A 27,407-nucleotide genomic window follows, 5' to 3' on the forward strand; every position below is an offset into this window, starting at 1 on the left:
GCAGACTTTTTATTACAACTGACTACATAGTGAGAGTGGAGGGATGGTATAGGAAGGTAGAAATGGTGGACAAGAAATCGTCATGGGGAAATGGGCCGATTTTCAGCCCCGAAACAGGAGAAAAAAGTCTGCTGAGTTGAATGACAGGGAATTAATTAGAGTGGAATTTTTCAAGAGCTAGCTGGAAATGCCAGAGTCTTTAATAGGCATCAGTAGGAAATTTGACAACATGGAAAGAACTGTCATAGCTATTATGGAGGCCAACAGTTAAGCTGACCTGGGGGATAAGGATCTTCAATGTTTACTGACATTCCAGCAAGGTGCATCAGTACCTCTTCTGCATCTAGAACAGAGCTGAAATATTGGACAATGTGAGGAGGGATACTAAAGTTAGGGTTCTAGGTTAACGCCAATTGGGTCACTGGATAATTTTACTGAGCCAATGCAGTACCTTGTGGAAAATCTTTCTTCCTCTGATCTCCCTTGCAAGAACAGCCTATAGGCTCTTCCTATGTAACCCAACGGTGGTACACTCATTACAGTGCTTGGATACTCAGATTTGGAGAGATGCCTAATAAAAGCAGGACTGCATACTGATGGAAAGCAAGTGGTACTACTTCCAGATTTTATAAGTAGAAACCCAGAATAATAGGAGACTGCTCCTGAAAGTTTACAAAGAATTTATGGGGTTGCGTACTGAAGACCCCTTTGGGAATCAAGCTCAACTGAAAGTGCTTCACATCTTGGGACACACATTTTGGACATGGAAGCTTGTAAATGTGGTAACATTACCTCTTGATCCTTCCTTTAAGCATTTGCCTTACCATTTAGCTTTTCCTCCTCCTTTCTGATATGCTCTTCATACTTTCCTGGAGAAGATTATGTAATTTCCCAAATCCATGACCAGGGTATGAATTTCCAAAGATGGAAGAAGGGAGTTCTCCAAGTTTTAGTATGGGGCCAACATTGTATTTGTGTTTATTTCTGTTATTTTCTTTGGCTACTCGACATGCAGCTGCATTGTTAATAACAGATGATTACAAAAAAAAAAAAGACCCAAAAACGAAAGGGCAAACTTAACAAGGCAAAAAGGGATAGTTAAAATGAGACTTTTGGATTCCATGTAATGAGCAGTTCTTCCCCTGTTATGTGTCTGTGTTCTACAGTGGAAATTTTGTTAACGGTCTCCTCTCTCCTTTAAGGTGAACTGCCCCGTCATAGTTATGCACTTTTTTTTTTTCCAGTGAGTTCGTTTTTCTACAGTTTGTGTCCAACAAGTTTTATTCACATGTTATGGAACATGGAACGAATCTAAAAAGCGGTAGCATGATTCACCAATTTGGCATTTCTTGAAGCCCAATACATTAAATTTAATAGCATTTGTCCTCAATATGTGACAACACGTAGGTACATTGTCGCTACTAGGCATGTACTAAAAAGTGCATCTAACTATTAATGATGGTCCTCAAATGACGCACTTTCTTAATGCAAACATTATCATTAAGGGTCGGACTGTCAACAATGAGCACGAGTTATGCAAAATGTGACTCACTTGTGATGGTAGCAAAATGATCTCCCATGGACCACAGAGACGCCCTGTAGTTTCTAGAAGCCCCATAACATTTCCGTAGTCCAGTATCTTTTACAATAGCCTTCAATGAGATTTTACATTTTTGAACAGAGGCAAGGTGGTGCTCAGCTGACCGATTAAGTATTGAATATTAGACCAAAAAAACAAAACTGTTAAGTCACGTGTGTTGAAAATTACAATTAAGGGCACTACCACACCACTAACATGAGGGAGGAAATCTAGAACTCCCAAGAAATATCTAGACCATAACATATCTTAAATTGTTTTTTGGAAACCTATATCTCAGCATTTCCTGAAATTGGCGGGGTCCTGCTCATGTTATGTTACTATTATTTATATTGCGCGTGCCTCATCCAAAGAGGGGTACCTCGTCGCGGGGGATGACAAACAATTAGGCAGCAGTCACAAACAATCCACTAAAAGTTCAGTTTTAAGTAACACCCTGAATTAAAATGATCAAGGCAATGGCAAATATGAACAGGAAGGGCCTGCCAATAAGTGGGGGCCAGGAAGGAGAAAGATCTACTCCCAGACCAAGACTTTTTAATCTGTGGAACTGTCCACTCTGAGGTGCTTCGGGGCATTAGCTGGATTACACAGTATTATACAAATGCTACAATATAAAACCATCATTAGGGATCATATAAGCAGATGGAGGTTTGCAAAAATGATCGATAAAAATAATGAGAAAACTTACCATATTGTTGACACTCTTTAATATCGTAGTGAGGCCACTTATAACTAGGGAAAATTTGTACTTCGAAATGTTTATAAGACATTCCTTGTTGTGCTCCATGCTGACTTTGGTGTGGGTGTTCTGCTGTCCTGATCTTATTGGAAGCTGAAAAATAAAACAATCAAAGGGTGAATACAACGTTAAGTGAATGAAGACAGAATTTTTTTTTAAAGTATTATTACAAACACTCAGCTCATACAAGCTATGCAGCACAAAGTTTGGTTTCCATCTCTGCTTAAAATAAAGACTTGTTTTAACATGTTGGCAGTTTTGTTTGAGCTGTGATGATTTAAAGACGGGCTACAGAACATCGAACTAGTCCCTATTCAGAGTTTAAAATGGTACTGGAAAAACTACTTCGGTCGTGATACGTTTGTGTTTTTTAGACTATGTTGCGTTGTCTCAAATCAAAATCTACAATCAGATTGGTCAGTTCGGGAACTTGCTCCATGAAAAAATGTTGTAGTAAACTACATTCGTAGAAAGACAAAAAAAACACAAACAGGCTCCGTTTAATTATACTAAATCAAGAATAAATGGGCTACACGTATCTTATGGCAGGTAAGTAACTTCACGCTCATTATATACAGATTATCAAGTCTTGGGCTAGGGGTAGCACGACTCTGTAATGAGCCCACTAGCTGGGAATGGACTTCCCTGAACATTAGAATTGCATAGTTACTCGACAAAATGAGGAAGAGATTAACAATTCAACATTCTAAATGCTGCCCATGTATTGCTTCAATTACCTAGTTCTAGGAAATGCCCAGAGACGATGGTAGGAATTTGTGTTCCTAGCACAACTGACAAACATTTCCCATTCCACAGATGTATAGCCAGGCTGAAACCCCAAACCCATATTAATGTCCACATTTCCTGTTCTTGACAATAGAGAGTACAGAATTGGAATAGAATAGCAGCCTACGCTCCTTCCTGTAGTTGCTGCTGCCCAGGTGTCGAGGAATGGGGATACATGACATCCAGTCAGCAGCAGATGCCAGTGACCCAATAGCAAGTGAAAAGGTTACCCTAGAGCATTAATCTACATGGGACCTGGTAGCTACTGGCGAGTCTTTGGGGTGCGCATCATTGTGGATTTGAATAATGGTGGGCTGGATAATGGGATTTACAAATATGGCAAGGAGGGTAGGAGAGGACTGCTCAAACAAGAAAAATGGCAGTGGTTCTGAACAAGACAAGGGTCAGAATACTGTTGCTTATCTATTACGATGTATGATGGACTCATCTCACTTAAAACTATCAAAAAAACGCTTATCCAAAAATAATTTTAAAAAACTTACAAAAACAAAAAAAAAAAAATATATATATATATATATATATATATATATATATATATATATATATATATATATACACACACACACACACACACACACACACACACACACAAAACCTTTTTTTTTTTTTTAAACAAAACTTTCAGCCTATTGTCAGCCCGACAGGAGCGAACGATAAATCGGAATGGGCGCCCCCTTCCCTCATCATTCAAGGGAGGATCAACTGTTGATTATATGTACCTCTCAGAAAAGCTTAACCAGAGACTCGGCCACTACGAAATCACTAAGGGGGCAGAGAGCTACCACAATCCCCTGAAATGCATAAATGAATCACAAGTTCAAGCAGCCGAGCAGTACGCAGTGGTAGGGGCCTCAATGGACACAGAGCAAGTGCACCTGGTGAGAAGAATCAAATGGAGACCAGAGGATTCTTCCAAAATAATCCTATGGCTAAGAGCCTCGTTTCGGGAATCAAACCCAAACCTTGAATGGTAGACGAAGTCGGTGGGTGATCTCCACATGCTGCTGCTCTGTAACTCACGGTGCACGCATGTTACTCATCCTCTCAGAGGAAGTATACCAATACAGCTGGATAAAAACATGCTCAAGACAAGGCGGGCTCTCCGTAGAGCCCTACGTAGGCACAAGCAAAAGTCCACACCCCGGACACAGCGGTACAGGTATCAAATAGCAGAAGAAACAGATATGGGAGCTTAAGGGGGAATAAGATAGGAAGGAATGGGGACCCTTTTTCCAGCTCTTAAAAGACCCAAATCACGTCTGCTTCTGGGACTACGTAAATAAGTTAAGAAACGGCCATAAGGCAAGAAAGAATGGTGTATCAGAGTCAGCATGGGTTTCCCACGTTACATTTTTGTATACGATCACCGACCTAGTATCAGACTTCAGCAGCAATAGCCGGGACAAGATTCAGTGCCCATCCACCCCTCAAAGCGATAATCCCTCTTCCAGGACCAAGAAACAGCAAAAGAGAAGCAGATCACCTGGCCGCACCACACGACGCAAAAGCCATGGTTTTGACTACTTTTTCCATTAGTATGACAGAGAACGTCATAAAGAGGAATAGGAAGGATGGAGTGCCAGGACCTAACGGACTACCTTCTTCTCTGTTTAAATGTGCTCCATCGGACTGGGCAGAGAGGCTGTCACACATCTTTAACAACGCGTATCATCTGACCAATGTCCCGGAATCCTGGAGACGTTCTATACTGTGCCCAATTTATAAAAAGGGTGACAGCTCAGTAGCGGCAAACTATTGATTAATTGCGCTCCTGGATGTGGAGGCAAAAATGTACGCAGGACTATTGTTGGACCAATTGGAAGCCTGGGAAGAAGTGTGTCAAATCCAGCCATTCTTTCAATCTGGCTTCAGATCAGGGGCCTCAACAGAGGACAACATTGTGGCACTTGTATATTTACAGCACCAGGCAGTTAACACCGTCCATCAGTCGCTATTTTGCTGCTTTGTTGACTGCAGTGCAGCCTTCGGCTGGGTTGATCGTGAAACTCTGTGGAAGAAGCTGTCATCATGGGGCATTCCCATACATCTTTTAAAAGCCATCATCTCATTATACTCCCACACTTGGGTCCGGGTCCTCCCAGGCCAGGGTCATTATCATGGAAAATAGAAACTAACAAAGGTCTAAAGAAGCCCCACTACTGTTCAACTTGTATACTGCAGAGAAATAGCTGAAAGCCAGTAGTTTGGTCCTACCGAAGATGGGCCCCACAAGACTCCAAATCATTCAGTATGCTGATGACATCGTAATAATGGACTGCATGAAAACTGGACTACAGCGAGCCCTAAAAGCCCTGAACATTTTCAACAAGGCTAATCAGTTGCAGGTTAATCAGGAAAAAAACTAAAGTCCTTATATTTGGAAAGTACAAGAACAAAAATCTCACAACCTGGCAATTGGGAAGCCAGATCATCCGCACAGCTAGGAAATATAACTACTTGGGGGTGGTTCACAGAAAACAACACGGCAGGGGCACAGAAAAGTGCAATTAGACATAAAGCTGCTGTCATCACATACGGGCTTGCCAAATTGAATAACCAACTTAGAAGCGCCTCGGCTGCACCAATACTGAGTAACAAAGGCGACATTACTCCCTGCTGTGTATTATGGCTACCTGACATTCCTGGGGTCCTTAGCATCCACCATAGAACAGGCTCACTGCGGAGTATACTTAAAATTTTTACAACAACCAAAGTATACCCGTCGCACCAGGCTCAGACTGGAAATGGGTCTAATGTCACAGCAGATAGACTGTCAAACCGCCATCCTGAAATATTACATCGGTCTCAGGAAGGCCAATTTGCTCACGCTAAAACATCATTTGAGAACGATTTTCAAAACTCCTGGCAACCCGTGGCACATGCAATTAAGTAAAGCACAGAAGACCTTTGAAACGGCAACTCCATTCAGGTGGCAGACAACAGTGACCTACAGTGTTTGGAAAGCATCAATTAACAGAAGGGCAAAGGAACTCTCAAGAGAGCTCGATATACTGACAACCAAATCACCAACAACAGTGCCTGTGATAGATGATTACTATTTGATCGGAGCCCCTCAACCAGAAGCAATAAATGCAGGAACTCAGCATCAAATCCTGTATATGCGAACATTAGTTCTCCCAATTAAGGACTTTAATCTTTCTTGGCCCGTACACAGGCAAAAAAGCGCCTGTAGGCTCTGCTCTTACCATCAAGAAAGCTGGCTACACCTTCTATGCTGCTGTCCCAAACTAGCAGCCGAAAGAAGACAGCTAATAATCCCAGTAGCTTTGACTCCGGGAGAAAGGTCCTGTATGAAGGTATCCAACCTTTGCTTTTCACACTCGGCGCCCTGGGCTCTGGCAAGATGTGCAAAATATGCGACAGTTCTCAGGAGGCTCCTAGCCCAAGCAGCTGGGGCACATAGCAAGGCACACAAGGGTCCTAATTGTGCGTAAGAATCCCCTTGCCGCAAATGGAGACAATAGGTAGCCTATTTTAACCATTTTTTGTTTAGTTTTTTTTTATCATTTTACTTTTAAACCCACACAGTTTTTCTTATTCTTCATTTTGTAATGGTTTTAACTAACTGATCAATAAATTGACAATGACTATATATATATATATATATATATATATATATATATATATATATATATATATGTATTTTTCATATTTAAAGATAACGTTCAAATTGCAGAGAGAAAGAAAAACCGCGACAAAAGGCTAATATATCAGCGCGGTTAATCCCACCAACCCATCCCGCCATACTCAATATCACATTATATTATATGGAGACCATTTAGCTCCCATTTTCATAAAGCTATTGAGTGATTGATAGAGTAACTAGATATCTTTATTTCTCATCTCAAAACCGCTGCCAGTCCATCCACGCCATCTCATGTTTTCCTTGAATCAGATGGAACTGAGGGGTAATCGAAGATTCCAGAGGGGTCAACAGATCCACTACTCACTTAAAATGGTCCGATCGCCCAATATCTCCCTTACTTAACTGGCACTATGGAGAAATGTATCATAAGTTATAGTTAATGTATACACAGCCACTCTCTGTAAGAGGGGTCCTAGTCCATTTTACCTTAAGAGGGTTATACTCAAGCAAGTTAGCAGCATCAGTTAAGTAAGGTTAGAGGGCATGTCACAGCTACATGTATCTATAAAAGTGAGATTGTTCTAGTACAAACTCTGTAGTTTGTCAAATTATTTTATGCCACAGCTACCCAGAACATTGCCCAAGGAAGTAACAGCAAGAGCGTCACACTCTTGGAAACCCTGTAATTCTGACACCTCAAATTCTGGGGCTTGTGGTAGACTATTTTCATGCCACAGAGAAGTTTCACTTGTCAGTCTACCCTCCCACTGGATATCTCAGAGTGTTAATTTCCAAATATTTAGAACTGTCAGGGTGAGGGGCCTAGGGGGGTGTCAGCATCGTAGCCCCTTAAATGTAGTGAAGACTGTTTCCCCATAGCCCTATATTACAGTTAGTAGGCAAGGTAGTCGGTGGGACCATCAGCCCAATCATTAAGGACTAGAAGTTGGGCTGCTCTGTAATTAGATGTCAATTCAACCACAGACAATACCACATCATATGTCAACTTACAACATTGCCACATAAAGGCAATAAGAGCGGTGCGGAGTAACAACAGTCACCTTTAATATACAGTGGGGTTAGTTTTACATCTTGTAAAGCAACGGGGTGTAGACTAGTTTTAGACCAGTTAACTTGGAGTCCTGAATAGATCTCAAACACATAAAGGAAATTCATGACAACCGGTCTAGAAACATTGGGGCCTGCCCAGATAGATTTGCAAGTCATCTGCATATAGGGAAACACTATCCTCACTGGAGTCGGATGATCTGAGGCCCTGCTCTTGGGGATCAGACTGCAGCATCTGCACCAGGGGATCCACCACCAAATCAAACAGTATGGTTCACAGAAAACAACCATGACACATACCCCTCTCACGAGCAAACAGTTCTGACAGAGTCCTCCCAACTCTTACCCAGGCTCATGGTTTGCCATATAGCAGTTTAATATGTGACAGATAGTGAAAGGTGAACCTCAGATGTTTGAACAAAACAAAAAACAAATAGGGCCACGACATACAGTCAAAGGCCTTCTCGAAATCTAGAAGCATTACTGCCAGTAATTGTTGCAGCTGGTCAGCCATTGCAAGAGCACTGATTAGGTGTCTGATGTGGTGTCTCGTGGACCTGTGTGACATGAATCCGCTCAGATCCTTGTGAATTAAATGGTAATGACTGTAGGTACTGTACTGTCTGTTCAAGGGAGGTAACCACCTACTGCTGTTCTTTTTTTCTGTTGGCCAATTTCAAGATTATGATATACCTCATCACTGCTGTGCATGCACCCCACAGTATGACTGCAGAGCTCAGAGCCCTTACGATGCCAAAAGAACTGCATTTATCCCTCTTGTAGGGCACCCCAGAAGTCCTGCTTGGGCAGCCACTAGGCGCTCAAGCGACAATGGGTATAGAGCATGGGTGACCACCTCAAATTCCAGAGAAGAATGATCCATGAGACCTTGCACATGGAAAAACACCTCAAAAAGTTAAATGAAATTGTGCAGTGGACAAGAGAAGGTACCATGTGCCACAGAGAAGAAAGTGTATCCACCTCTGGTGGTGGTGCCATTAGGCAAACAACCCCAATAAGTTAGCAGAGGGCATAGCTTAGAGTGGGGGCCCCATCCGGTCTAGAGAGCTGTCCATCAATCCACTGAAGTCTCCCCAGTTATAAAGAGTCTAGATGGGGCAGAGAGCAAGTACTGCTCAGGCATGCTAGAAATGACAGTGTGAGAGTGGGAGGGTGTATACCGAACAAAGGACCATAGGAGAACCTAATAACAGCTACACCACCCAGAGGAATCATCCCATGTCATCTAAATATGCTTGAACATCACGAAAGGGAGGCAGGCGATAATTAGAACTGCCACTAAGCTGGCACCCCTCTGGAACCCGCATGGTAGAGTGTGTTGAAGTCATACCTCTACAGGCACCGGCATTAACTGCCCATAAGGTGGGTCACCTGGAACAGGAACACATTTATCCTAAATTGTTTTACACATCTGAGGATGAGGTCCCTTATTTTGGCAGAGATTAATTTCACTTCTTCATTTCTACAACTATAACTGATGGATTTCTATTCTTTTCTACTAGTAAATGCAGAACTTAACTATAACATCCCTGTAAACTTTGACTTTTTTGGTGAATTTCTAGGGTTTTAACAAAGTAATTTTCATTATTACATATTAATCCAAGCCCCGCTGCCCACGGCCTGTGGGTGCATCAGTGTCTGAGTGGGTCTGCGAGTGGGTGAGTTAGTGTCTGAGTGGGTCTGTGAATGGGTACGTGAGGGTCTGAGTGAATGTGTGACATCAGAATGGGTGCATTAGTATGAGTGGGCCTGTGAGTGGGTTAGTCAGTGTCTGAGTGGGTGCGTCAATGAGTGCAAGAGTGAGTAGGAGCATGAGTGGGAGAAAGACTGAAAGAGAAATTGAGAGAGCAGGAGAAAGTGAGCGGGACAGGGAGAGAGTTTTTTTTAGGCTTTGGTGAATGATATACTTAGAGATATTTCAGGAGAAATTGAAAAATATATATTTATCAATTTAAAAAGTGACATCACCTTTCGATATGTACCCTAAAAATGTCAAGTTTAAAACAAATTGAAGTAGGGAAATAACCACTGTCACTCCAAGACTTTAACCCACAACCTTCAGTGTGATAATCAGAGACCTTAGCCACTAGGCCACAGGTGACTCATTACTTTGCAGTGCCCAGATGTAACAGTGAAATTCAACCCAGAGATGTTGATGGCAAAAATACACAAATGTTCCACCACTAAGAATGTTAAGCATTCAAAACACGAGATTATGCAGGCATACAACCATGAGATATCAGGATCTGAAGCTTCTGCCTACTGACTGACAGTCCAAGAGCTTCATCAGTGGGCCAGAAGTGACTCCATGCTGCTGTGCTTCAAAACTAAGTATAACATCTGAACCAAACATTTTGATACAGTGGCACGTAAGTCACTGTATGAAGAAACTACAGCTATATCAATCCCTCTCTCTTTCATCCCATTATGGGATGAAAGAGAAAGAACACCATGGGGAGGGGTTATCCTGAAGGCCCATGCGATCCAAGCCAGCTCTGCATGTCCTGCAAGAGCCGGCATTGCTCCCACAAGCACAGAGCTGCTTTAAATAGCAGCTCCCTGCTTGCGGGACCAATGTTTTCACCTGTCTTCCCTGCATGCATATTTTTCCAACTCTGCATTTAGCCCCGGGGAGGTGATGGTCCCCGGGGCTACAGGGGTCCAAATTAGACCCTATTTCTTTTTTTTCATATTTACTCGGGGAGGTGGTGGTCCCCGAAGCTGCAGGGGGCAGAGAGGCCTCTCCCCGCACTTAATTTGCGTACCGTGGGTAAGTGGTGGGCCCCAGGGCTGCAGGAAGGCCAGGTGCCCCACCCCTGTATTTTTAAAAACATTAGCCCTGAGGAATTAGCAGTCCCTGGGGCTGCGGGGGGACCGGAGGGTCCCCGCATTCAAAATATAAATGCCCCTGGTACCTGGCCCACCCGGAGGGTGCAGTTAAAGCAAGCACGGGAGCCGGCACTTTATAAAAAATTTTTTAACATTTTTCAGCCGAGTCCCAAGATGTCAGTCAACACTTCCTTGTTAAAGTGTTGGCAGCCATCGCAGCACGAGATTGGGAGGAGGTCACAAAGTGTGTGAGGGTTACCTTTCTGTCAAACCAAGTTTAATTCCTGTCAGTAGTTTGGGTGCCATCGCTGTTCAAAGTCCCTATGGAAAAATTAATGGGGAAAAGTGTTTTAGTACCCCCCTTTTTCTCATCCCCTGCTTGACGGATCACCCCAAAACTTTCCAGCCAGCAGCTGACATGAGCAGCTAATTTTATTTTTTTTAAATGTTGTTAAGATTCTTCAACCAGCGCCAAAGATATAGACAAAAAAAAAAAAAAAAAAAAAACTTTTCTACAGAAACTAGGTCCTAACTATAACTATCAAATGGCGACTGCCACTAGGTTGTTTTTTTTTTGTTTTTTTTTTCTCTCATATATATATATATATATATATATATATATATAAAATGTCACTTACCCAGTGTACATCTGTTTGTGGCATGAGACGCTGCAGATTCACATGCTGTGCATTATCCTGCCATCTAGTGTTGGGCTCGGAGTGTTACAAGTTGTTTTTCTTCGAAGAAGTCTTTTCGAGTCACGAGATTGAGGGACTCCTCCCCTTTCGGCTCCATTGCGCATGGGCGTCAACTCCATCTTAGATTGTTTTTCCCCGCAGAGGGTGAGGTAGGAGTTGTGTATACAGTAATAGTTCCCATGCAATGGAGTAAGTATGTATGTACATAATGTGTCTAAAAGTGATATATATTTACAAATGTACAAGTTTTATCAACATGTAATATATATAATATTCATCAACTTATAATGGCTACAGGCTCCCGGGGAGACGGGAGAGCGCATGTGAATCTGCAGCGTCTCATGCCACGAACAGATGTACACTGGGTAAGTGACATTTTCCGTTCGATGGCATGTGTAGCTGCAGATACACATGCTGTGCATAGACTAGTAAGCAGTTATCTCACCAAAAGCGGTGGTTTAGCCTGTAGGAGTTGAAGTTGTTTAAAATAATGTTCGTAATACTGCCTGTCCTACTGTGGCTTGTTGTGTTGTTAACACATCCACACAGTAATGTTTTGTGAATGTATGAGGCGTAGACCATGTGGCTGCCTTACAGATTTCGGTCATAGGTATATTTCCTAGAAAGGCCATTGTGGCGCCTTTCTTTCTAGTGGAGTGTGCCTTCGGTGTAATAGGCAGTTCTCTCTTTGCTTTAACATAACAGGTTTGAATACACTTAACTATCCATCTGGCAATGCCTTGTTTGGATATTGGATTTCCTGCATGAGGTTTTTGAAAGGTTACAAACAATTGTTTTGTTTTGCGAAACTGTTTTGTCCTATCAATGTAATACATTAGTGCCCTTTTGATGTCTAATGTATGTAATGCCCTTTCGGCTACTGAGTCTGGTTGTGGAAAAAAAGACTGGGAGTTCCACAGTTTGATTTAGGTGGAACAGTGATATAACTTTTGGTAAAAATTTGGGATTTGTGCGTAAAACCACTTTATGTTTGTGTATTTGTATAAAGGATTCTTGTATGGTAAATGCTTGTATTTCACTTACTCTTCTAAGAGATGTGATAACTATTAGGAAGGCTACCTTCCAGGTTAAGTATTGCATCTCACAAGAGTGCATGGGTTCAAATGGTGGACCCATGAGTCGTGTTAATACAATATTGAGGTTCCATGAGGGAACTGGTGGTGTTCCGGGGGGGTATGATTCTTTTTAGACCCTCCATAAATGCTTTTATGACTGGGATTCTAAAGAGTGATGTTGAATGTGTAATCAGCAGATATTGCTGTGAGATGTATTTTAATGGACGAAAAAGCTAGCTTTGATTTTTGTAAGTGTAATAAGTAGCTTTCAATGTTTTTTTGTGGACGCATGTAGTGGTTGAATTTGATTATCATGGCAGTAATAAACAAATCTTTTCCATTTATTTGCGTAACAATGTCTTGTAGTAGGTTTCCTAGCTTGTTTAATGACCTTCATACATTCCTGTGTAAGGTCTAAATGTCCAAATTCTAAGACTTCAGGAGCCAGATTGCTAGATTGAGCGAAGCTGGATTCGGGTGTCTGATCTGTTGTTTGTGTTGAGTTAACAGATCTGGCCTGTTTGGTAGTTTTATATGAGGTACTACTGACAGATCTAGTAGTGTTGTGTACCATGGTTGGCGAGCCCAAGTTGGTGCTACTAGTATTATTTTGAGTTTGTTTTGATTCAATTTGTTTACTAGATACGGAAGGAGTGGGAGAGGGGGAAAAGCGTAAGCAAATATCCCTGACCAACTCATCCATAACGCATTGCCCTTGGAGCAAGAGTGTGGGTACCCGGACGTGAAGTTTTGGCATTTTGCATTTTCTTTTGTTGCAAATAGGTCTATTAGTGGTGTTCCCCACATTTGAAAATAAGTTTGTAGTATCTGGGGATGAATTTCCCATTCGTGGATTTGTTGGTGATCTCGACTGAGATTGTCGGCTAACTGGTTTTGAATTCCTGGGATGTACTGTGCTATTAGGCGAATGTGATTGTGAATCGCCCAATGCCAAATCTTTTGTGCTAAGAGACACAGTTGTGATTAGTGTGTCCCTCCCTGTTTGTTTAGGTAATACATTGTTGTCATGTTGTCTGTTTTGACAAGAATGTGTTTGTGTGCTATAACGGTTGAAATGCTTTCAATGCTAGAAACACTGCTAGTAGTTCTAGGTGATTTATATGAAGCTGGCTTTGTTGAGCGTCCCATTGTCCCTGTATGCTGTGCTGGTTGAGGTGTGCTCCCCACCCTATCATGGAAGCATCTGTTTTGATCACGTATTGAGGCACAGGGTCTTGGAATGGCCACCCCTGGTTTAAATTTATAGGATTCCACCATTGAAGCGAGGAGTATGTTTGGTGGTCTATCAACACTAGATCTTAAAGTTGACCCTGTGCTTGTGTCCATTGTGTTGCTAGGCACTGTTGTAAGGGCCGCATGTGTATTCTTGCGTTTGGGACAATGGCTATGCATGAAGACATCATGCCTAGAAGTTTCATCACAAACCTTACTGGATAGTGTTGGTTTGGGTTCATGTTTAGTATTACGTTTTGGAATGCTTGTACCCTTTGTGGACTTGGAGTGGCAATCCCTTTGTGTGTTGATTGTTGCTCCTAAGTATTGTTGTATTTGACACGGTTGTAAATGTGATCTTGGTAGTTTATTGAGAACCCTAGCTTGTGAAGGGTTTCTATGACGTATTTTGTGTGTTGAAGACACTGTAGCTGAGTGCTGCTTTTTATTAACCAATCATCTAGGTAAGGGAATACGTGTATGTGCTGTCTCCTGATATGTGCAGATACTACCGCCAGGCATTTCGTGAATACTCTTGGTGCTGTTGTTATCCCAAACGGTAACACTTTGAATTGGTAATGTACTCCTTGGATTACAAACCTTAAGTATTTCCTGTGGGAAGGATGTATGGGTATGTGGAAGTAAGCATCCTTGAGATCTAATGTTGAAATGTAGTCCTGTTGTTTGAGCAAGGGACTTGAAGTGTCACCATGTGAAAGTGATCTGATTTGATGTAAAGATTTAGTGTTCAGAGATCTAACATGGGTCTCAGTGTTTTGTCCTTTTTTGGTATTAGGAAATATAGGGAGTAAACACCTGTTCCTTTCTGATGGATGGGTACTAGTTCTATTGCCTCTTTTTGTAACAACGCTTGGACTACTAGTTGTAATAGATCCAAGTGCTGTTTGGACATGTGTGCTTTTGGAGGCACATTTGGTGGTAATTGTAGGAATTCTATGCAATAACCATGTTGGATAATGGCTAGGACCCACGAGTCCGTAGTAATGTGTTTCCAATTTTGGTAATAATCTGTGAGTCTCCCCCCCACTGGTGTTATGTGTTGGGGATTTGTGACGTTGGAGTCACTGTTTAGTTTGTGGGGTTTTTGGGCTTTGGAATTTCCCTCTTGTTTTAGGGAACTGTCCACCCCTATATTGGCCCCGAAAGCCTCCTCTTTGGTATTGGCCCTGGTATGTGGGTCTAGCCTGTGAGGTAGAAGGCTCTGTGCTTTGGGCCCGAAACCCCCCTCTAAAGTGTGGCTTCCTAAAGGTGCCTCTGCTGTGTCGAGAGTAGAGCGCGCCCATGGCTTTGGCCGTATCAGTGTCTTTCTTTAGCTTTTCTATAGCTGTGTCCACCTCCGGCCCAAACAATTGTTGTCCATTAAAAGGCATATTCAGTACAGCCTGCTGGATCTCTGGCTTAAATCCGGAGGTGCGTAGCCATGCGTGTCTCCGAATGGTGACCGCTGTGTTTACTGTTCTGGCGGCTGTGTTTGCGTCCATAGCCGATCTTATTTGGTTGTTGGAGATACTTTGGCCTTCCTCCACAACCTGTTGGGCATGCTTTTGAAACTCTTTGGGAAGGTGTTCAATTAAATGTTGCATTTCGTCCCAATGTGCACTGTCGTATCTTGCCAATAAAGCTTGCGAATTGGCAATTCGCCATTGATTGGCTGCCTGTGCTGCCACCCTTTTCCCCGCTGCATCGAACTTTCGACTTTGCTTGTCGGGTGGTGGTGCATCCCCAGAAGTCTGTGAGTTTGCTCTTTTCTGGGCTGCTCCTACTACCACTGAGTCTGGAGTTAGCTGTAGCGTTGTGTACACAGGGTCCATAGGGGGAGGTTTGTACTTCTTCTCCACCCTAGGTGTGATGGCTCTGCCTTTGACTGGGTCTTGAAACACCTGTTTAGCGTGTTTTAACATGCCTGGTAACATAGACAAACTTTGGTATTGGCTATGTGTTGATGACAGGGTATTGAATAAAAAGTCATCCTCTATAGGCTCGGAATGCAGTGCTACGTTATGAAAAGTAGCTGCCCTGGAGACCACCTGCATGTAAGCAGTACTGTCTTCTGGTGGCGATGGTCTTGCCGGATAACAATCCGGACTGTTATCAGATACTAGTGCATCGTACAGATCCCATGCATCTGGGTCATCTTGGCTCATCCCTGTGTGCGTTGGTGATTGCATCATTGGGGGTGTTGCAATTGGGGACAGTTGTGGTGAGTGCGGTGGTGATGGCTGTGGTGAAAAACGTGGTGGTGTTTTTTCTTTAGCCACCTTTGCTTTTGGCTGTTTTTCGGTTTCCTGGAAAGCTAGTTTCCGCTTCATTTTAATTGGGGGAAGAGTTGTTATTTTCCCTGTGTCCTTCTGTATATGGAGCCTCCTCTGTGTATAGTCTGGCTCTCCCATCTCTAGTTCTTGTCCAAATTTATGTCCTTGTAGTTGTGAGGAAAGGCCTTGTTCGTCGGTATAGGAGCTTTGTTTTGGCTCCGAGGCTGGATGTTTCGGCACCGAAACCTTTTCAGCAGTCTTCTTCGGCTCCAAAGCAACTTATTTATTTTTCGGGGTGCCGGTCTCTCGGTGCCGAGTTTGTTCGGAGACGGTCTCTCAGTGCTGAGTTTGGTCGGAGCTGGTATCTCGGTGTCGAATATACTCTGTGCCGGTATCTCGACCGGAGTCGGATGTCTTCGGCTGGTGTGTGCCCTTTTTTGGTGCCGATGCTTGGTCACCGTGCTTACGGGTAAAGCCATGGCCTGTTGGCGGTGGCGTCCACTGGGCTTTTATAATTTAGGAGTGAGTTTTGGCCGGGGCTGTTTTACTCACGGTTTGTTGCCTCGCCGGCTGCTCACTCTTGGGCTCGTCCGAGTCCGAATCAGGAATGGAGAAAGTCTCCTCTTCTTCGACGTCGGGGTGTCCAGCCGGCGTTGACGCCATTTGAAGCCTTCGAGCTCTCCGGTCCTGTAGCGTCTTCTTCGACCGAAATGCCCGACAGGCCTCGCAGGTATCCTCTTTGTGTTCGGGGGACAAACACAAATTACAGACCAAATGCTGGTCTGTATAAGGATACTTAGCGTGGCATTCGGGGCAGAAGCGGAATGGAGTCCGTTCCATGAGCCTTGAAGACGCACGCGGTCGGGCCGACGAGGCCCCGCCGGGGAGTGGAAGCCCCAAAGGGCTGCCGGAGCTCTTCTTTTCATCGGTCTTGATGTGCTATTACTAACCCGATACCAAGCGCAAACAATACCGTCGAATTTTCTGATTGTTAACTAACTTTTCCAAACCGAAACACGGAGCGAAGAGGAACACGTCCGAACCCGATGGCGGAAAGAAAACAATCTAAGATGGAGTCGACGCCCATGCGCAATGGAGCCGAAAGGGGAGGAGTCCCTCGGTCTAGTGACTCGAAAGGACTTCTTCGAAGAAAAACAACTTGTAACACTCCGAGCCCAACACTAGATGGCAGGATAATGCACAGCATGTGTATCTGCAGCTACACATGCCCTCTAATATATATATATCTATATACACACACACATATATATATATATATATATATATATACACACACATACACACACACACACACACACACACACACAGACAAGAGGGTTCATAAACTGAAGTGGTGTGGGAGGAATGGTCAGAAGGCAGTAGGACACCAAGTTTATCACAGGCCAGGGGCCTAAGACATGAGGCCACGTACTCAATGGTTCCCCCATTACTCCTCTACCTTTGTGTAGCTAATAAAAGCAGGGGCAGTCAGTTTTGGGACACCATATAGAACATAAAGTTGTAGGTGGGTTCAAAGTGAATGCAGATCTTTTTTTCACCTCCAGGTTTTGATAGCTATTGTAGAAACATCAAGCTTCACTCTTGTTATCTCCCTCATGTCACCGAGAACTTCACGGTGAAAAGGTTATAGATGGCTTCCTTTGTTAGCCAGTAGCTTCAATAAACGGGTCAAAATCTGGTTATTCACTGCTTGGACCCAACAGTTGGGAAACAAATGTTTACCACTGTTGCTACGTCAGAGTTGGAAGCCCAGAGCACAGCGATGGAATGGTGGTAGGCGACCTTGCTAGCCTTCATCTACATCTCTCAAGACTTCAAAAACCCAAAGGAGGTGGTAGAATGCAGAAGCAATGCATCTGTGTCAACCACCACAATCTGCGATCAGATCAGCACATATCGTTTGAGACCCACACTGGAAGGGAAAAACAAGCTGCCCAGCACTGTGCTGGTTCTTTGTTCATCTAAGATCAAATCATTAACATTTATAAAGCGCGCTACTCACCCGTGCGGGTCTCAAGGCGCTAGGGGGGAAAGGGGGGGTTATCGCTGCTCGAACAGCCAAGTCTTTAGGAGTCTCCGGAAAGCGGAGTGGTCCTGGGTGGTCCTGAGGCTGGTGGGGAGGGAGTTCCAGGTCTTGGCCGCCAGGAAGGAGAAAGATCTCCCACCCGCCGTGGAGCGGCGGGTGCGAGGGACGGCAGCAAGTGCGAGGCCAGCGGAGCGGAGGGGGCGGGTGGGGACGTAGAAGCTGAGGCGTCTGTTGAGGTATTCCGGTCCCTTGTTGTGGAGGGCTTTGTGTGCGTGGGTGAGAAGACGGAAGGTGATCCTTTTGCTGACTGGGAGCCAATGCAGGTGTCTCAGGTGTGCGGAGATGTGGCTGTTGCGGGGTACGTAAGAGCAGAGAGCTTAGCTTTGCCAGGGAAATGGAGGGAGGACACAGAGTGCAGTAGGGGTAGATGGCACAAGATTAGTTTTTTGTTTTGTTTTTTGAGAGGGGCTGGTAAATGTATAAGGTGGTAGGGGGGATGGCAGTAGGCCACAATTTTTTGTTTTTATCACTAGGAGATGGGTATTACTTTTATTCCCCTGTGTAGACGTTGAAATCAAGAGTGGATGATGTTAGGGGCATACGTAACATAAAACTAAAGATGGGTAATAAGTGAACAGCAGTAATGTTTTTCACCTCAGGGCTCTAAGCTTCAGCCAGAACTCCTCAGTGAAAAACATCTCCATTATTCACGGTTACCCACCTATAATTCTATATGCAATACAAGGACCCCCATACCCATCCACTATCCTAAACAAGCTGTCTAAAATGATGTTATTCACTACCATTACATCACAGCAGTGTGAAAAAAAGCTTGTTTTCCACTGCTGTGATGTAACAATGAAATGCTGGAGTTGAAACCTGCATCTTGCAGTTCAGATTTATTTCTATGTTTAAAATATCACAATTCAGAAAACCCTTTACAAAAGCGTAAAGGTTTAGAAGCAATATGCAACATAACATTATAAAATGATAACCGATTAGAGGAGAGGTTTTTCACTTCTGGGGAGAGAAACATTATACCCAGCTTTAGCTTAACTCAAAAGCCCTCAGTGAAATATATCCTCATTATTTTCAGTTACCAATCTAAAAATCTATACATCTGTAGTCTATTTTAAAGAATCATTACAATTAGAGAAAATTACAAAATAAAATGAATCACAAAACCTGTATGTGTGGTTTCTTTGTGGCGTTCAAATGCATGGAAGCTAAACTTAAAGTATTATGAGGAGAGAGACAACAGCACACACCATGAGATGCAAGTAATCATTACAGAAGAGAAGGGAAGGTGACACCGATTCTCGATACCACCCACACTCTTTAGATCCTTACCTATGTAATACAAGTCATGACCAGTAAACTAAACAGAAGTAATTTATAAAAAAGAAAATCAATCAGATACAGGGAAGCATGCAAAAAAGACTTGCACCGCTCCTAACTGTTCTCGAAACGTCTAGCTATCAGTTAATTATGAAATCTCTAATGGTTTTCAGAATTTCTAAAATGTTGGGCCTAGCTCTTGATTCTCTTTGTAAGCCTGTTCATTTTTGCAACAAAGTACACTTGAATTTGCGCAACATTTTTTTTGTTTAGGTAATTTCACCATGAACTAAAATATTTTCATGCCAAAGTACTTAAAAAAATCCATCAACTTTGTTTATTGTCTTGTGTTCTAGCACCATTGCTCAAGTCACAGATAAGGCAAAGCATACACCAGTAATTTTAGTGATTGAAAACAGCCTTAGTAACATATACCCAACACCCCTGACCTTCATAAACCATTGGTTCATACACACAAATTGGACTAAGGTCAACATGAATACAACCTCTAGTTGATGCTTTTCATAAACATCTATCGAAACCCTGTTAACCTACTTATCAAGTAAATGGGCAATCTTCACACAAATGAACAGCCACATGTAAATATAAAATTTGCCTTAGTTATCTGTACAATTCCGATATACATAGAATTTTTGCCTAATCACTTTATGTACTCCAGACAGGCAAGTAAAGAACTTTAAAATTTAATATAAGTTTCATCTCCAATCAACAACATTTATCATACTTGACAAACAAAAATGTAAACTTTAAGCCAATGATTCTTAACTTGTCTAGGCAAACCTTGCTCAAAATATTGCACTTACTTGCCATTGTTCTTGAACAGACGGATGGAATAAGTTAAAGTGAAGTTATGTGTTCTGCGAAAAGCAACTTTCTCCAGCTTAAAACCTAATCTACCTTCAACAAAACCTAGTTACTTACAGCTAGTTGGCTTTGACAGACAAGTCTCCAGTATGGTCATTACGGTTTACAGGGCTCACATGGAGTAAGCCACGAATCTAGGGAGCTCCAGGATCCGGGGCCGCTCACCCGCGTCCTCGACCAATCCTGAGCACAACTCAAGCGGGGAATCTTCTGCTGCCCTCCCCGAGACCCGGGGACCATAGTTGGGGGCCGCCAGAATTGGAAATGAGATCTTAAATTAATAACTTTACTCTCGGCCCGTGGCACACCCAAAATGGCAGACGCCATCGGAGAGCGAGCACTAACAGCGAAGCTTCAAAACAACGCAATCGGAGAGCTGCGACCATCGGAGGCAGAAAGCGCACAGGAGAGGAAGCTGTGAGACACCCTGGAGGGGGCACAGGTACTTCAGGCCGCAAACAGGGCCAGGAGGACCCGAACGACTAGGAGGGCAGAGGCGACCGAGCGTGGCCATAACAGAGAACGGACTGGAGAGATTCAACAAAGGGCGCGACTCGCTGGCACCACCGGCCGGAGCCGAGATTGGAGCCAAGCCGCATCATGGAACCTGATGGACAGTGGGTGACCACTGGGTGAGACGAACATTGAACATCCCAGTCGACTTGACTGGTAAGAGCAAAATTTAACAAGGCCAAGAGCAATGACAGATTACCGCATTAGGAAGGATACCAACCCCTGGACCCGGGCTAAGAAAACACAGCTTGCGATTCCACTAAAGCGCCCCTAAACAAGGGGGACTGGCAAACCCAATACTCGGACCAATAACTGAGTCATACCTACAAAACATATGCCGCAGTGACGGGCCCTGGTGGGTGTTAATACAGAGCGCATAAAGAGAACTAAAGCCTAACTCTGACTTTTCTCAGCACAAATACATCACCTTATGAACTGAGCATGCAATAGAAGAGCGAGCACTGAGCGAATAACCTTGACCACAATGGAAAAAACCCTCAAAAAACAAGAAGGCAACATGGGAGGATTCTTGCGCTCCAGACCGCGCGCGGAGAGCACAAACCCGTTAACGCACACTGAACCAGTGATGGAGAACACTGAACCGAACGACTCTCCAAGATGTGCTTTACGCCATAGCCGCATCCCGATCAGCGTTGGAAGTTAAAATTGATACGTTGAGCATAGATCTGGGCCTCTTATGGGATGATCATAAGCAATTGACAGAAAGAGTTACTACGACCGAGCGAGATCTGGCAGAAGCAAACCCTAACCTGATGCTGGCACACAACAGGTTGACTGTCATGGACAACCGGGTCAAAGCACTAGAAAGTAGAGCGGAAGACGCAGAAAACGGAGCAAGACGCAATAACATCAGGTTAATACGGATCCCGGAAAAAAATGAAGGCCCTGATATGGTGAAATTCCTGGAGACCTGGATTCGGTCAGTTGTCGCCCCAGAGGGGCTGTCCACATTTTTTGCCCTGGAGAGAACTCACAGAGTGCCCAGCAGGATGCCATCCTCAGGGGCTCCCCCGAGACTAGTCATAGCGAGACTCCTCCACTTTTGAGACAGGGATCACATCCTGCGTCAGGCACGACAACAGGGTACCCTGACTATCAAGAACAGTAAAGTATCCATCTTCCCAGATTTTTCCCGGGATGTGCAACAACAGCGGGTGGACTATAACTGTGAAGCGCAAACTCCGTAACCTGGAGATCCCTTACTCAATGTTATTTCCAGCTAGACTCCAAGTGGTCACCCCAACTGGCACAGAATTCTTCTCCACACCGGAAGATACTTGGTCGGAAACTCACACGACATCGGATCCGACTAACTACTCGCAACAGGACAAGAAACGAAGGCGCCCTAGATCAAGGAGGCGGCAGGCAACGCCAAGAAGAACCCCACCTAACCCAGATGAAGTACAGACAGAAAGACAGCGTGTGGTAGAAGCAGTGGCAATGCTGGGGGCAATGCTGGGGGAAGGGCCTAGGATATCGAACAAGGCTTCACCCTTGAGCTCACAGAAAGAAAATGACCATTCGGACTGCGATAATGAAACTGCGACCTCCACCCAATCGAGTGTTATCCTGCCCATGATTACTCCTGGAACGGCAGATGACATAATCTAACTAAGAAGTGCTGACACAGACTGCTCACGCCACCACTGAATGGAGTCATGGCAGAAACTTCACACGAAGAGTCAGCTTGACAGGCGAATTCCAGCTTACTCACAATCTCAAAGCTGACTAGCTACGAAGAACACTATTCTCCTATACTATCTGCTACATTAATGGATAGCGGGAGGGGTGGGCCCGGAACAACCCCAGGGCTTCCGACTGAGGAGAACCGAGCACACCACCCCCACAACCGCAGTGGGTCACACAGCGGAGACTATGATCATGGTTGAAACACTGTTATTGTTTAAAAGTTTGGCCGAAGACAATATGCCCTTTGCCCTGGGGAAGGGGAGTTGGGAACCCAGTTTTATAGTTATACTACAAAACACGCCGAGCTGCCTGGGTAAGACACATTTTTAAATCAAGAGGAGACCACTACCTGTCCGATGAGTGGTGCTTTGAATTTGAAACTCCTCACATGGAATGTTAGGGGTATGCGCTCTATGACCAAGCGCCACAAAGTATTCTCCTTTATTGCTCAACGGATGCTCCAGGAAAGACATTTAGATGTTACAGAAAGTCAGGCTCTCCAAAGGTGATGGAGGGGTCGAGTCTTTTGCACCACCTACTCGGACTTTGCTAGGGGGACATTGATCTGGATTAAGGCAGGGGTACCTTATCAACATAAGTCAGCCATCACTGATCCACTGGGTCGATACACTGATCTCAGGGAAACTAGACGGCAGGGAGATAACACAGGGAAGTATTTATGGCCCCCACCTTGACCAGGAAGCTTTTTGACCTCCCTATCAACAAAGCTGGCAGGACACCTAGCGGGAACGATCTTCTTGGGCGGAGACTTCAATTGCATAGCAGATGTATCACTAGACAGATCCCACCCCCTTTGCTCTCCTCCCCAACCATTAGAACGGCCCACTCACTCCGAACAGGTCAACAAAACTGGGGACACTTAGCGCGTTCAGCACGCAACAGACCGGGACTATTCATATTACTCTCACATGCACGATCCACGCGTCAGATTGGACTCTTCTCTCCTCACCAGAGATACATAGGCTGGCGCATGCGAGCGAATACCTCATCCGAACACTTTCGGACCACAATCCTCTTCTTCTCACCCTGAATTGGACTTGGGTAAGGGCACCCATACCTACTTGGCGACTCCAACCCTCTATGTTGGAGGACGAGCCGTTTAAGCACACCATTGGGCAGGCAAAAGACACCTACTTGGAAGCTAATGAGGGAAAGACTACTTCCACACTGATGGAGTGGGACATGTTTAAGGTGGTCAGAAGGCGTGTCTCTCTGTGGCAGCCGGGGAGAGACGTGCGCTACTGCATGACATAGAGAAGGCCGAAAACGACCACAGAGAGACAATGTCCCAAGTCTCCAGAATTGCGAACACAGCTCACATCAGCGCGCGAACACACTATATCAGCAAATTACACTGCGTTGTTTCGACTATAGAGCATACCTAGCATGAACACATGCAGAGGGTGATCGAGCGAGTTCATTGCTGGTGTGGCAGGCAAATCCAGCAAAAAGGGGTTCGCTGATAGTCGAACTTACACAATACAAGCACCTCCGGGTTAACTCTCAATCAGCTATTAATGACAAATTTCGGAAATACTACACAGATCTATACAGTAGTAAAGCACATCCCCCCCTTGAGGACATACAGGCCTTCTTACAACATTTACCTCTCTCTGCGATGTCGGCCTTAGATGCAGCCGAACTGGGAGCACCGATCATAAAGACGGAAGTGAAAGAAGCAATCGCTTCCATGGCACGCAATAAAACGCCTGGCTCAGACAGACTCCCAATAGAATTTTACTCGACCTATCTATCCAGACTAGGAGCTAGATTGGTGGCGGTTTCTGAAGCGGCAACTGAGGAACAGACATTACCTGTGTCTGCCCTGATAATACCGCTCTTAAAGCCGGGGAAGGCACCAACGGATGTGGCTTCATACCGCCCGTTGTCGATGCTCGCAACAGACTATAAGATACTAAGTAAAATACTAACGGCCCGACTCATGCAACACATGCCACATCTAATACACGTAGATCAGACTGGATTTATTCCAGGACGTCAAACAGCGCAAAACATACGACGCCTCAAGACTTTGATACAGAGCGATGGTTATGATATGTCTAGGGCGGCAGTCTTCGCTATTGATTTTGAGAAAGTGTTTGGCAGTCTGGAATGGAGATACTTATATGAGGTCCTCCGCAAGTTTGGGATGGGAAACCGTTTTATAGCCTGAACAAAACTACTGTATACAGGTCCGATGGCCAGAGTCCAGACAGGCACCACCATATCTGATAGCTATAGAGTAGAGAGGGAAACTAGACAGGGCTGCCCCCATTTCCCCCTGCTATTCGCATTAGCAATCGAACCATTGGCTTGCAAAGCTAGAGAGGGCGGAGCATATAGTGGTATCACGCCGGCGGCTCAGATGCATCATATAGCACTATACGCAGATGACCTCCTGCTCTTTTTTAAAGATAAAGTGAACTACAGGGTGCTCAGGTGCTAGTAAGAGACTTTGGTAATTTTTCGGGGCTGAGAGTAAACTGGCAAAAATCCAGTCTCTTTCCGGCTGAAGAGGGGAGAGACGCTCCTCCGAACATAGGAGAGTTGCAATGGGAACCCAGGTGCCTGAAGTATTTGGGAGTTCCTGTCTATCATGATTGCCAGAACCTGTACAACAGCAATATTCAGCGGGTGCTGAGAGGTATTAAGAGCTCAATGGGGTTCTGGTCCACACTGCCCATCTCGGTTGCGGGCAGGGTGGTGCTCCTGAAGATAACCCTCCCCAGATTATTATATTTTTTCACGACACTGCCGATATGGATCCCAGAGAGTTTCTTTAGAGACTTAGATTCTCTGATAACGGGCTTTATCTGGGGGTCGGGCAGGAGGCGGCTAGCACTCGCAGTGACGAGACGGGCTACTGAAGAGGGCGGGACTAGCCGTCCCGGACTTTGAAGCATATTATTTAGCAGGTCAACTGCAGTGACTGACCAGATGGACGGCAGACCGTATGACACCCGGCCACAAAATCTTACCATTTTCCCCTGAAATGTCCTCATTGGCCAGTCATTCTGGGCCTCAGCCCACCAGTGCTCCCTAGATCTCAGGCACTAGAACTAATCCAGAAATGCTGGAGACGACATCTCCGCAAGACAAAATGCCCCCGAGACACCAATGCAGTGCCTGTTAGCACTTCCATATAACGGCAGTTGGAGTGGACTAAGGAACTGGGAGAAAGCAGGAGCTACCACCCTGGGCACTCTATACAAGACAGACTCCCTGATGTCCCAGCGGGCAACTTCCTGCTTCATAGAGCAATCACAAACGCGATGAGTAGACACTGGCATACTGATAATTCACAACCACCTATCTCGGAGATAACACATTACCTCATTAGCGCAACAGGGACAAATAGGGCAGTGACCCACCTATATAGAAAAATAAGAACTACACTGACACTACCACTAGCAGTCCTTAAACAAAAGTGGGAAGCAGATCTGGGGGCCGGCATTGACAACAGAGACTGGGAGAAAATCCTGACCTGGATTCTGAGAGCTTCTAGGAATGCTCGATTTAAATTGATTAACACAAATGTCCTACATAGAGCATATCTGACTCCAGGCAGAATTAAGAGGCACTTTGGAGCCCTGGGAACTGGCTGTCCCAGATGCCGCGAGGAGGGTGCGGAATTTATGCATATGTTTCGGACCTGCCCAATCCTACGGGAGTACTGGTGCGAGATAACAACTCTTATCTGACGTCATTGATCTGAAAGTACCGGATAATCCCAGACATTGCTTACTGGGGGGATAACGACACCAACCCAAACACAAATACACTAATCAGTTCCAAAATGTAGCCCTAGTCCTGGCCAAAAGAGATCGCAATGACGTGGAAAGGAACGGCAGGACCACGTGTGCAGGCATGGAGAAGGGAAGTCCTCAGGTGGGTTAAGGCCGAAGAGACGATTAGGCACAGGGAGGTGCAGAGGGGCCAGGGCCCCATGGAAAGGGCCAGAGCTTGGAGCACTCTGGTAAATGAGTGGGAACAGCAAGAAGAGGAAACACTGGACACATGACCGTTGCGAAGGACCACTGGCCTGGTGGCGCATCCCCTTGACATCACACACTTTGCGAGGAAGCATTAATGCACTCAAGCAGAGGCATACAGCACATGTCCATGACCGGAACACACAACCCGTCAACCCACAAGGAGGTTTATTCTTCTAGACATTTATGGATAACTGACAATCACCGGGCACTCGAGTGTCAATTGGGGTGTACGGGGGAGGGGCGGAGGTTAGATTCCCTTGGGGAGTGGAACAAATTATTGCAGCAGCAAATTATTGCAGCAGGCGAAAGGCTATGTACACTGCTACTCGTCATTGCCCTCACCTTCACTGAAAAGCAAGGTACAGTTTAGGATTCCATGATGGGTGCGATATCCACTCCTGATGATGCCTAGAACATTTTACGATGAGATACACCTACTTCAACTACTGTAATGTAACATTATTGATATTAAACGCCCTCCCTGAGGGGAATTGCTTGTAGACCGAATTTGTTATTGCATGTCAAAAATCAATAAAAAGATTTGAAGAAGAAAAAAAAAAAAAGTAGTCTGCAGTGTCAGTTCTTTTTATCGTATTGTTAGCCCCTCCCCTTCAAAATTTAAATTTAAATAGCAACAGGTGTGGTTTGTTGTGTTGATTCCCATCTTAATTAGCCTTTTAGCCTTTATTTCAATTTTATAAGATACAAACGTTTAGTCTGGACATCCATGTAGTGTAGTAGGTTATGTTATTAGTTTTATAAAGTGTGCAATAACCCAGAGGTGTTCTGGTGCTAAAGTTTAGTACAGGAATGCCACCCCATGAAAATCAGATACAGGAGTGCCGACCAGAAAAAATTAAATACGGAAGAGACAGGTTTTTAACGCCTTCCGAAAGGCAAAGAGGTTGGGCATTGATCAAAAAGGAAGGGGAAGGAGATTCCAGCTG

At 44.5% G+C, this 27,407-nt stretch overlaps 1 protein-coding gene across 8 annotated transcripts in view; it reads right to left on the minus strand.

Moving 5' to 3' along the window:
* The window catches only part of NF1 (neurofibromin 1), a 1,379,374-nt gene that overhangs the window by 1,273,304 nt on the left and 78,663 nt on the right, over positions 1–27,407 (minus strand). For all 8 annotated transcript variants that reach the window (XM_069226659.1, XM_069226655.1, XM_069226657.1 and 5 more), the window contains exon 2: positions 2,289–2,432. In XM_069226659.1, the coding sequence (XP_069082760.1) occupies positions 2,289–2,432 (144 nt within the window). The remainder of the gene's footprint in view (positions 1–2,288; positions 2,433–27,407) is intronic.

This window comes from Pleurodeles waltl, chromosome 3_2, assembly GCF_031143425.1.
Source record: "Pleurodeles waltl isolate 20211129_DDA chromosome 3_2, aPleWal1.hap1.20221129, whole genome shotgun sequence".
NCBI lineage: Eukaryota > Metazoa > Chordata > Amphibia > Caudata > Salamandridae > Pleurodeles > Pleurodeles waltl.